Source organism: Cyprinodon variegatus, unplaced genomic scaffold (genome assembly GCF_000732505.1).
Source record: "Cyprinodon variegatus isolate N-32 unplaced genomic scaffold, C_variegatus-1.0 Scaffold613, whole genome shotgun sequence".
NCBI classification, from domain to species: domain Eukaryota; kingdom Metazoa; phylum Chordata; class Actinopteri; order Cyprinodontiformes; family Cyprinodontidae; genus Cyprinodon; species Cyprinodon variegatus.
This window is the reverse complement of record NW_015151066.1, coordinates 226,899-240,000: the sequence shown is the minus strand read 5'-3', so window position 1 is coordinate 240,000 and position 13,102 is coordinate 226,899. Positions and strand designations below refer to the sequence as shown.

General features: G+C 36.4%; 1 protein-coding gene across 2 annotated transcripts in view; it reads left to right on the top strand.

Moving 5' to 3' along the window:
• Positions 1–13,102, top strand: part of adam22 (ADAM metallopeptidase domain 22) — a 71,585-nt gene that overhangs the window by 27,915 nt on the left and 30,568 nt on the right. For both annotated transcript variants that reach the window (XM_015392893.1, XM_015392894.1), the window contains exons 5-6: positions 42–124; positions 5,737–5,800. In XM_015392893.1, coding sequence (XP_015248379.1) covers positions 42–124; positions 5,737–5,800 — 147 coding nt within the window. The remainder of the gene's footprint in view (positions 1–41; positions 125–5,736; positions 5,801–13,102) is intronic.

The window sequence follows — 13,102 nt, the reverse complement described above, 5'->3', positions numbered from 1 at the left end:
TCCATGACTTTGAACTTAACATGACGATGCTTTGCACGCAGGGAGGAGAACACTGCTACTACCAGGGGAAGATAAGAGACGTACCCCGCTCCTTCGTGGCTCTTTCAACCTGTCACGGATTGCAGTGAGTACAAAAAATCGTACATGTAACTTTTTCCCTGCCAATGTTTTCTACCTCTGAGTCTTCAGGTTCAGATATTCCTGCCTTATCAGCTCACTGTAATTAGGTTTCGCCACCCCTCCCTGTCCGTCTGCATTTTGTGTTACAAGGGTTATCATTCGCATAGTTTGCTACTAATTCTTCCTCTCTTTTCCCTTCACTGCTCTCCCTCTGCTCTTTTTTCTTCCATCTAACGTTGATATTTTTTTAGCATTTTCGCTTGAAAGTGGTGCCCTTTTTAAGAGATGACTCAAAATTGAGGCCTTTTTTTAAAGGATAACATCTTAGACTTGAAGTTAGTTTGTTTTTATGTCCCTTGTACATGTATGCAGCAGACACAGTGCCTGACAAGAACCAAAACAAAGTAGCACATCACTCTGAGATCATCTGTGGTAATCCCCCTTTACTGATGCCCCGAAATAAAATACAAATCCAGCAAATGCAGTCAAAAATCCTCTCTTTAGACAATACAGTCAACCTGTGAGTAATGAAACCACAGTATATATCCAGCTGTTCTGTGAAAACCTCAGAAGAATATAAGTGAACAGACAGCATCATGAAGACCAAGGAAGACAGAAGACAGGTCATTGATGGGGATGTGGAGATGTTTAAGGCAACATTATATTATGAAATAATACACCAACCTCTGAACCGCTCACAGAGCACTGTTCAGTTCATCAAATGTAAAGTGTGCGGCACAAATGGAAGACAAAAAAAACCTAAAATTTATGAAATCAACAGATCTGGTCACAATGGAAGAGTGTCTACTGCAGAGAGAGAAGGAAGTCCAGATGAAGACCAAGAATCAGATGGTTTGGCTCAGGGATCTGGAACCTTTAAAATAAAAAGAGCCAATTTGCGCAGAGTTCGACTAAGTTAATATTGCTTAGAGCCACATATTTGATATAACCATTTAATTAAACACAACTTATAATTTGTGTTTAATATCTGATAGAGGAAATGTGTTGCATTTTTGACAAACCGATTTGAATTTGTATCAAGTGTTTCGTTAAGATGAACATGGATCTTCTTGGATAGGATACTGTTCAATGAAAAAGAAACATAATTTTTCAGTCAATAATGAGGAAAATCGATCTTAAAACATATTTCGGGTTATTTTAATGTCAGTCTTTTTACAAAATTTAATCGAATAAAGGTTTAAAATACCAGCTAAAGCTTCTAAGAACTGCATTACTACATTAGTTGTTTCCTCATATAATTTGAACCATGATTAAGAGCCAAGTTCAACAGAGCGAACAGAGAGAACGAAGCTGCAGGTTGCAGACCCTTTGTTTAGATCTAAGAATGTGTAAGAATGGTCCAGTAAAAGTCAAGACCTACATCTAACAGAAAATCTGACTTGGAAATCAATAATCACAGACACTTCAATCTGGCTGACCTAAAGATTAAAAAATGTTAAAAGTTAAATGTTTTAAAAATTAAAAGTTTTGATTTTTATTTGTAGCAGAAACCCCTCCTTTGCCAACTTTGTGTTGATGTGTCAAATAAAATCCCCATAAAATTTGTTAAGGTTGGATGTATTAGGAAAACATTTTGAAACATTTTATGAATGAATTGCTGTTTTTTTTTTTTTGCATTCATATTAGTTATTTATTGATCTATTTTACTTGTAATTAAAAAGGTTAAAAATATCACAAATAGATTGTGTTTTAATTAAGTCTAGAGAAACAGTGAACATGAAACATTTAACACTCATTTTAACAGTTCACACTAATTATCACCCTCAGTCGTCTCCTAAAGCATTATGATTCCCACTTCTGATCTGTCAAAACTTGTTGCTACTCATTTTGTCCCACTTCATCATAAAATCAGGCTGCATAAACTAAAAAAGTCAGAGCGAATATATAATTTCTGCTAATTATTGTGAATGGCTGAGGTCTGTTTCCTACCTGCTGATTAAGCAGTGCAGAGCTCAGGCCTGGAGTCATGTTTGCATATTTTATGGGACATGCGGCACAGCAAATTATATAATGGTGCATGCACTGTAATGAAAACAGGAGGTATAAATTAATCAAACCGAAATGAGATGAAAGCATGCCACAAACTCATTTAAGACATGTGAGGTTGTTGCATGACAGAAAATCTTTTTCTCTTCCTGTGAAAATGAAAACAAATATGTTTTATTGAACTGAGTGAGAGCAAGAACTGCGCAGTGCTGCGATGGGGTTAGACATTAGAGGGATTCTCTGTTTCCTCCATGCTGAGTCAGGTCTCTCTCTTAAAATACGTTCTGCTCTTTCCTCTAAATGTTTATCTCGTTCTTTCTCTACCTTTCACAAAAACAAAAACTTAATTCTACATTTCAAAAAGCTGCATACATAGTAGTGCTCAGCCTGCTTGTAGAGACAATGTCAGTCTAGACGTTCATTCAGGACAAAGGTAACTAAAAGGCAGTCCAGAGTTAAAAACAAAAATCAGTCTTTAATATTACCTCACATTTGTTTAGTTTTACTTTACAAGCTTAATCTTAATTTTTTTTTTCAACATGCAGATATTTTACATTTTATCCTATCTGCTTTGTGAACCTTTTAAAAAACTTAAAGCCTCATGTCAGACTTTTCTAAAGATACTTTATTTAATCTAAAGAACAACATATCATGGATAGTTGTTCCACTTGTTTATTTGGAACTTCTTATTTTAATAAAAGACAAAACAAAATTAGGATTAATATTGTCTGTGTTTCCTGTGTGACTGCATAAGCATAGGCGCTACACCCACATATATCACCTATAGAAAATAGGCTCATGATAAATCGTCTAATTATAGTAATCGTAAAAAACAACATATCATAAATACAAATCTGCAAAGCTTGGTAAAGCCGAAATATTTGTCCAAGAAAAAGATGGATCTCTTTTCAGTATTTCCTTTACTCCCTCCCCCCTTTTGTTTGTAAAATACATCAAGAGTCGGGTGAAGGAAAGAGAAACCAGAGGGATGAGTTGATGAAAGGAAAATGGTTTAGCTTGCAAAAAAAAAAAAAAAAAAAACAACAACTAGCAACTAAGTTGTTAAAGTCTTAACCCCATTAATTTATTATAATTCAGTTTATGCATTTTCTTCCATACTTTTTCACTTGTGCACTAGCTTTCTTACTATGTCAGGTAGACAGATCCATTCCGTCTCATTCCCTATCCGGTTTTCTGACTGACCAGCTGGGTGCATCTCGGCTAAGAGGGAGAGTAACAGAACCTTTGGCATTTTTAATTGTTGTACACAAAAGAACATAGCAAAGTATTAATAAACATGTGTTATTTACTACTGATGCAACACTTTAACCACTTTAAACAAAAGAAAAACATAAATGATAAATGCATATGCAACAAAGAAATTAGAAATGATCCTGTGCTCAGCCTGTTAATTTTTCTGAATGAACTTAGCTACTTCAAACACATTAGAGCCAAACTGACATCTATTATTTATAACATTGGAAAAATAGGTTCCCAAAACAATATTCTTGTGCTTGGCAACCTATTTTTATGAGAAATTTGAGCAAAATAGGTGCTTTGTGTTTGTAATTTAGTAATCTTTAAAATGTAGTAAAGAAATAATTTTCTTAAAGTCATCAAAATCGTCTTAAAATTTGGTGTCATGAAACGAACTATTTATTTGATTTCATGGTTCCCACAAAAATCCAAATACTGTAAAATGGTTTATTTATTGTTGTCCGTGTATAATTTAATATAAGTGAATTGTTGGACCAGGACTGTGGTTGCACTGGAGGTGACGTCTCTCAGCTGGAGGCCAGAAAATATGAATCAGACTGAGAGAAATGAGGTAGATTGTGTGTCTCCTCAGTGTTCTGACCCTGGTAACTTTACCTTTTGACCCGACCAATCTGCTAAAAGCTCCAGATAAAACTAATTAAAGGCTGATGTCTTTTGGGAAGCACATTTACTTATAAGGATGGGACTGAGTGAGGACATTTCACCCCTTAACCTAAACTCAAATGGATAAATCACTTTTCTTGAGGGTTTTCTGTGTGTAATAATGACTCTTGTGCAGGGGCGGAGTTAGGGAATTTGGGGCCCTAGGCAAAGAAAGGCAGGGGGCCCTCTAAGTTGAGAAGACAACACATAAAAAAAAACATTATACAGATACAGAAATTTTAATTGAATAGACATACATTATTTGTTCTAGGTTTGGTCCCTCTCTTCTTGTCCCTTTTCTTGTTGTTTTCCCTCTCAATGTTTTGTGCTCAGCTGACTTTTCATGCTGTCTCAAAAGGAATTAAAGATTTTTTTCCAAGCACTAATCTCACTTAGCTGATTGCTCCTTCCTGTGTTTCTAAAAAAAAAAGCAACGGCAAAAGTATATAACACAGTCCTTTTCACTGTAGACAAGCCATGATCTGCTTCTCTGTTCTCCATTTTTTATTTGTATAAAATAACAGCTGCATGAATCATTACAGCAGACAAGATAGAGGAGAGGAGGAGGGGGGGTTACAAATCTACTTGCTCTGGAGAGCAGAGTTCAGTGCTTTTATATGTTGTTGCCAAACTCTCCAGTAACAGAAAAAAGTCGCTAGATTTGGGGCTAGGCGCTTTTTTAAAATAAAAGTGCTAGAGGGGTCTGAAAAGTCGCTTAATATAGCGACAAAAGTGCTAAGTTGGCAACACTTCTCTTTGTACCGTTTGTTTTCAAATGATTTTCTGCTGTCTGTTTGGACCTTTTTGAACATGTGCAGCAAATGGACTGATCCAATGTGGTGGACACTGAAGGGGGGCTGAAACACACTTAATATTATAAACATTCTGATTGCATTTTAGCAAAAGGATTTTTATCAAAAACATAAATATTGTGCACAAATAAGAAAAAGTTGTTGTAACCATACATGTAAAAAAAAATTTATAGGGCCCCCAGGAGCCCTAGACAACTGCCTAGTATTGCCTAATGGTCAATCCCGCTCTTGTACATGTCTGTGTGTTGTGGGTTTGTTCAGCAAGAAGGAAAATGTTTTTCTTGTTAGATTTTGACCATTTTTACAGTTTTACTCTCCTGTTGTTGGATTGGAAAAAATACACAACTTATTTTGTTTATTTTTTTTCTTAAATTTCTTTACATCAGGGAATAAATCTTTCTTTTTTCAGATATTTCAGTATGATTTATACTTTTAGAGAGATTAAGCTTTTATTTCATTTTATTTTAGGTTTTCATGTGTGTTTGGATTATTGTTCCCTTAAATGGAAAATCATAATTTGGAAACTGTCTTTACTGAAGTTATTTTTGCCCTTTGTTAGAATTAGTTTGATGATGTGAAAAAGAGACAAAAATACAATAACAAATTTGTAGGATGGCAATTACCTTTTACTGCGCTGGTTGTTTTTTTTTTTAGATATTTATCTGGTTTACAAAGAAATAAATTATCAAGACTAGACGATATCTGTCAAATATAGGGTGGTCTTAATGAGGGGGATCCTATAAGTTTAAATCTTCAAAGTTACCGAGTAGTACATACAACCTTGTGTGTTCAAATGGCTCATCTGATAGATGTGGCATTAGTATTGAAATGAACTGTATTTCAGCCGTATCCTCACCCACCTGTTCCTCTTTTTCAGTGGGATGTTTTTTGATGGCAATCACACCTACATGATTGAACCTGGAGGACAGGCCAACAATAGCGTAAGTGCTCTTTAAACCCACATTTGTACTGCGAAGGTGCTGGAGATTTTTAACTTGCCCTCCTTATATTTTTTCAAGTCACTTGGACTTAATGTGTTGCATGAAAAGGTTTAGAATAGCTTTACAGTGACACTGTTACAAGTTCACACACTGTATTTTAAATCCCTGCTTTTCTATGAATCCTTGCAAAGTTTTTTCCACATAAAATGTTATATTTTTCCTGTTCGATTGGACTGTAAAACAAACACATTTGTTCAGGAAAGAGAAATTGTAGCATAAAGGTGCAAAGGCTTACTAACTTACTTACAAATGAATTCTTTATTGAGGCATTATTAATTCATTTCAGCTTTCAGTCTTCTGAACATATTGACCTTTAAATATTGATTAATTTCGCAAAAGTTGTCCAAATCTATCAGACTACGAGAAAATCTCTTATCCACAGCCTTTATTCAAGTGACCTACCGATGCTGTTTAATTTATTGCTAGACTTTTGTTAGGCCAAATTGAAATTTCTCCCTTTTAAAGCCATTCTTCTGTTTACGTTGACCTCTTTTTGGACTCACTGCACTGAGAGGGTACTTCAGGAGAAAATCCCAACCATTGCCATCCTTCACTGTCCTTAACAGTATGCCGTAAAAATTCAAAAAATATCCACTGGACTTGGTTTTCAAGATTTGAAGACGTTTCGCCACCTCTCCAGGAAGCTTTCTCAATCCTTAACAGTAACAGTTTTTACTGGGGATCCCACCCAGTTCCTAGGAACCACACTTTTTCATCACCTTAGATGGTTGTCAACCATGGACACTCTTAAGAAGAAGGCCTTGCAGAGATTTCCCACAGTAACTCAAGAAACTACAACCATCAATATGACCTGCCAGTCATCCTCTACATCAGGCATTCCAAAAGTCGGTCCTTGAGGGCTGCTGTCCTGCAGGTTTTAGAGGTTTCTCTGCTTCAGCACAGTTGATTCTGATGGTTGCATTTCAGCAAAAGCCTGTTAATCAACTATCAATGTAAATCAGCTGTGCTGGAGCAGGGAAACGTCTAACACCTGCAGGACAGCGGCCCTCGAGGACCGACTTCTGGGATGCCTGCTCTACATCAAAGTTTGGTTTGGCTCACACACAAAACAGGACAGATCCAAGCTGCAATGGTTAACCAGCTATGCAAAAGAGGCTCATGAGGGGCTGATGTCTCTCCATCCAGGATTTGTTTAGGTTGAGGGTCAGGAAAAAGACAGCTGACATCTTTGCAGTCCACAGACATCCTGGGAACAAACTCTTTACTTCTTCTTCTCAGGTTTGCCCTATAGAAAACAGCTTATATCTGATGAAATAAGGAACAAAGCCTGAGTAGTTAGCTCTCCTGCTGTTAAATAAAGTCACTACCTCACCCTGCTTTTTTCTCACCTTCAAAGAAATGGGCTGTTTGTAGATTTATTGAATGATCCTTTTATATTTTTTTAGATTTAAAATTTATTTACACTTATTATCTGTGCACGTTGAGCTTATGAATCCAAAGTAAAACTCCAATCATTGGCCGGGATTTTTATTGATCTGATTTTTTTTTCTCACTGCTGTTACTCTTAACACAAGCGCCTCGTTGGTCTTACTTGGTTGCACATTTCTGCTAACTGCCTTGTTATCATTTAGTAACAGCAATAAATGCAAAGCATGTTAGCCATGATAGGCACCACTCACAGCGTCTGCAGCACAAATAAAGGAAAATGCAGCACATTTAAACAAAACCTCAGTAGGACCAAAGCACAGAGTCAGCATGAGTCCAGCTGACCATATGGTAAATCCTTCTGTCCTTCTACCACCAAGGCAGAAAAAGTTACACACAATGCCATTATAAAGTGTCCCGGAAAAGCCTTCAACTTAACTCAGCTCAACTGGCTTTGTGTTTACAAGCTCTCTGCACCATTTAGTGATATAAAAACGTGTGGTCCACAAGTTGAGAGCAGCTTATTCCCATGCAGGGAGAAACATTTTTTGGTTATATTACTATCTATTGGACTGCAGGTTTGACATTAACTCCCACATCCAGAAAGCTCCACATTTTCTCTCCATCAGACTCTCATTTATATTTTTCACCCCTCCTGCCCTACATCTACAACACTGGTAAAAACCAGTGATGTAAACCTCGTTTGTAATGAGGAATGAGATTAAGCAGTGTTTGTTGGGGCATATGTTGCAGTTTCTAAAAATACAATAAATATATAAGAAGCATGAGTTTTTATATCATTCTGGTTTATGGTTTTCAGGATTTTTTTATAGTTAAAGTAACAACAAAAATAATTTCCATTGTTAAAGATTAGAATTGTGCTGCAACAAATACAACACAGATAGAATCCTTATGTTTTTGTTAGTTCTAAATAAAGTTTTAACATCTTGTATTATTTTAATCAATTAAAGAACACCTGAAAAGATGTAGTTATAGTTTTTGGACCAAAAGAAGAGAGGTTTGAAGTTAGCACGCACATTCACTTAATAAAACTAAAAACCACTAATAAGATCCCAACTCTGGGTGCGGTGACAGATGCAGACCTGAGGCACATAAAGACAGTTCCAAAGTCGGCCTTCTCTCACCTAAAGATCTCAAGGATTAAAGGGCTAATATCTCAGCAGCACCTTGAAAACTGATTATTGTGTTTATCTGAAGTTTGATTGATTACTGCAGCAATGTCGACAGCTGCAGTTGATCCAGGATGCTGCTGCCTGTATCCTCACTAAAAATAAGAGTTGAGCATATTACCCCAGACCTAAGGTCGTTGCACTAACTCCTCATACTTCTGTTCGTGTATATGTTAGTATAGTAGAACTGACAGTTTAGCATCAAAATATATGTTTCAGACTTTTTTTGAGTTTATCAACCATCCAGACCTTTCAGGTCGTCTTGCTCAAATCTACAGTACTCTGCCTACCCAGAACCAGAACCAAACACAGAGAAGCCACTTATACTTCTTATGGTCCACTAATCTGGAATAAGTCCCAGAAAACTATGAAAGTTCTAAAACATAAAGTTGTTTTAAATTTAGAATAAGAACTAAATTTTTAGAGTGGCCTTTGACTGTGCTATATAAACATTATTATTTTAAGTTAGTGGTCCATCTTTTTATTTTATTATTTTAAATCTTCAATTTCAAATCAGTTTATTTATATAATGCTACTTAATCAACACGTCATCTCAAGGCACTTGACAGAGACAATACTGTCAAGTTGGTTAGGAAAACCAGCTGATTGCATTCAGTCATTGACTTGCAGGACATGCTCCTCCTGGATGAGCCTGTGGCGATGACCTTTGCATGCATTTTGTCATTGACTCTTCAGCAATTTCTCACACCGAGCATGGATGCATGCAGTGACAGTGGAGAGGAAAACTCCCTTTTAACAGGAAGAAACCTCCAGCAGAACCAGGCTCAATGTGAGCGGCCATCTGCTGCGGCCGACTGGGGTTCAAGGAGACAGAAGCAGACATACAGAGAGATGCAGAGGTACAATGGGTAGCTGTAAACCAGCGCCAGATGTGGCCCCGTCCAGGAAAGACACAGCCAGGCAGACGAGCTCCAAGCCAATTCTGCTGTTCACTGTAAAACAAAAAAAACATGACTATACTGGAAACAGGCCAAGCTTCAATATCTATTAACAGATATGCCAATTGCAGCAGCACAGCTGATATTTCAGTCCAGGATGGAGTCACAGCCAAACAAGAACAGACCAAATGAAGCTACTATGGTGAGGAAAAAGGAGAGAGAACATTAAGTTATAAGTGAAACTTGACAAATATTTCTGATTGGGAGAATAGAGATAGAATGAGGCGGAATGAGGAAAAGTGGTCCCTATGTGATCCAGCAGTCCAAACATATAGCAGCACAAATACAGAAAATAGCTCAGCATATCCTAACAATTTTGTTCGAGGTATAAGAAAGGTAGAGCTACAATAGGGCCAAGGTAAAGCCAAGAAGTACCTCTTAAAATATACTTGTGCCTGTATGTTTTCCAATTACTTACAATACTTTGAATCGTCATGATGAAAGACACTGCTATTTATATAGCACTGAAATGTGCTGTATAAATAAACTTGCCTTGCTGTGCCACGGGGGGATAAGAACTTCACCCTCTTCCAGTTTTCCCTTAAATTAAGGATAGATGTGTGTTCAGTTTGCTTGATTATTCATTTCGTCAAAATAGATGTACTCACAAAATTCATGCTTGAATACTTTATTTAAAAATGAAAGTATGCCTAGTCTTAGTCTACATAGAAGAGGAATATTTTTTATAATTTTTATTTTGTTTAACCACTTTGTTCAACAATTTACTGGATAAGTGGCTCCTGAGGTCATTTAAAGCTTTAGAGATAATGGATTCGTTTTTTTCTGCATATTCTTCTTTTGAACAGATGCGCATTAGATGCAAGCAAAAATCTCTGATCCATAAATGTTCTTACATATTTGTATCAGTCCTTGATATATTTCACTATAAATCAGTGTTGAATTAAAATAATTTAAAAAGAAAGTTTATTATTAGAATTTTTCCAATACCAATAATGTCTTAGTAAATATCTGTATGTTGATCTGAGAATCTGAGCGGAGGAGACAGGAGGCTTTGGGAATGACTGAAGATGAAGGTGATGATTTGAAAGGAGTTTACTGATGGGGGGCTGGTGGCAGGTTATTGCATTGGGAGGGGGATTTGCATTGGTTGGCAGATGACATACAGTTTACATAAGCACAAGCTGAGGATAATAGTGGAGCTGACAGGAGGAAGAAAAGCAAGACGGGCTCCCCTGTGACCTGGGGCCAAGTTCAAGTAACTCAACCAGTTCCATCTCATTCACAGATCCACTGGCAGCGAGAATGAGAAGCATGTCATTTCTCACAGCTTTTCTATTCATGTATTCATTCATTTTGTATTTGGCCGCCTGTGTGAGGCGTTGTCTCCCGTGGCAACCAAGACCCCGCCCTCCTTGTCTCCCTACGCCAGCATATGAAAGCCATCTGTGCTGACCCCTAATCTCTGCCGTTTACACCCACCATGCTGAGTCTGTGCGTCGTGTTTATCTTTTTGAACTGGGATTACTGGCTCTCATGATGGTCTGCGAAACAAAGGGAAAGACACAGTAAATTAGAGCATCAAATTGAGATGTTAGTGCTTCGATAATGGTGATCATGGCTTTTGTTGTGCTACAAACAACACAAAGGCTTGGTTGTGTCCCTTTCTTTGAATTAAACTGATAATAAATTATCACCATAATCTAGAATGAAGCATTAACAGCGGAGGAATTCTGAGTTCTAGTGTCTTATTAATTCAAATGCTAATTATTAATTAAAAGATGAAAAACTTAGAAGTTTTAATTTTATGATACAATAATTATTTTCCAGCAGTACTGGATGAATGGGAGGGTGGGGGATGGGCTACGTGTCAAGCTGTTTGCAAAGAGAAAATCTTTTCCAAGGCCTTTTTTGTATTAGTCAGCATACAATCTTTTGTTTTTGCTGTGCTTTGTTTATTCTGACTTGTACTTTTCTATATATGCATGTTTTTTAAAGATAAAGCCTATTTTACCCAATATGTTTTTTCAAGTTATTTTCTTTTTTACTTCAGAAGATGAATTCCAGATTATTTCTAGATAATTCTCCAACTTAGATCTCCAGAAAAACTCTTTACATTTTTAGGATTTCCATGCGGTTTTTCCTCACCAAACTCCCTCTATTTCTCAAATAAACATTAACTATACCAATGAGGTTGTCATAAGATTTTCAGTCTGTGAGCTCTTACAAAGGGTAGCAGGGATGTGCAGCAAAACAACTACCCATGGACAACTCATTCTCGAAGGAAATTTAAAGCAATCAATTAACTTAGCAATGCATGTTTTTTAACTGTGAAAGAAAACTGGGCTACCTAGAAAGAATCCATGCATGTATTCGGGACAATATACAAATCACCTTCTTGGTGCTCAATAACAGTGCTACTAGCTGCACCCCCATGCATTTTTGCCATTAAGAACCACAACGGAGCTCATTTTGGACACCTATATGAAATTCAATATAAAAAAAAAAAAAAAAAATCACGTTTCTTATGTTATGGCTACAGCATATCCAAAAAGTGCAGCTAGAATGAATATTCCCAGGGACCTATCTGTGCCAAGTGTGCAATGTTTAATTTTTATTGTGTTGGTAGGTTTAACCTTGGTCCAAATGTTTTAGTTGGTTGGGGAAACAGTTTCTCTATAATTTCTGCCTAATGATGGATTACATTCAAAAACATCCACACAGGTGTTTTGTAATTTATTTAAAACAAAGAGTTGACAGTGTAAAAAAACAGCACAATTGAATTATGGATCTGAATATAGCAGAATATGATCCAAACAATAAAAAAAGATTGATCAGCACTTAATATGCAAAGCATACAATAGGCAACGAGGTTACATTTGGCTTCCACACTGTTCACCTCATACAGATACTTCAGTTTGACATAAATATTCATTTCCAGAATTAATGTAAGATTTGCATTTAAAAAGGCAGATTTAGCACAGAGTGTTATTTACTTTACACCACGATTTCAACGTTAAAGGCTACGCATTAAAAAGGACAACTCTAAGAACAATAATCAAATAGTAAACTGGTACAGTCTTCATATTATTAGTGCATTAAGGCAGCTGCCCTTCACATTGACACTGTGACATAAACTTGTTAGAGAAAAAAACAAAACAGAAACGCTAACAGATTAGTGAGCAGAAAACAATATAGAGTTGAAGGTAGCCAGTGTTAATGCTCAATAGTGATAACAGAGACCTCCACAACAGTTATCTGACCGAGGGAATGTAACAGTAAAGGGAATGCATTAAACTAGTAGGTTTGTTGGGATTATTTGGTCGACTGCTCCCATTTTATTTTAAGTATTTTAAGTTTAAGTATTACACTACTATTATTTCCAGGTCTATTATTGCAACAGACCTGGAAAACTAGTAGTGAAAAACATAGGTGACGAGTATGGCAGGAATTGGCTTCCTTTTTGGTGGGAAACATTTAAATGAAATTACTTTTCATAATGCTAAGAAACACATTGTTTAAGGAATCTTCATTTTCATTTATAAATATTGTGTATATATATATATATATATATATATATATATATATATATATATATATATACACACACACACACACACACATACACCTTCAAAACCAGCAGGGTTGCTGGTGACCCGTTTTAAAGCGTTTACAACTATTAACTCAGAATACAGCAATATAGACATGTTAGCTTAGATTCAACCACTGGTGACCCGACAGAACCACGG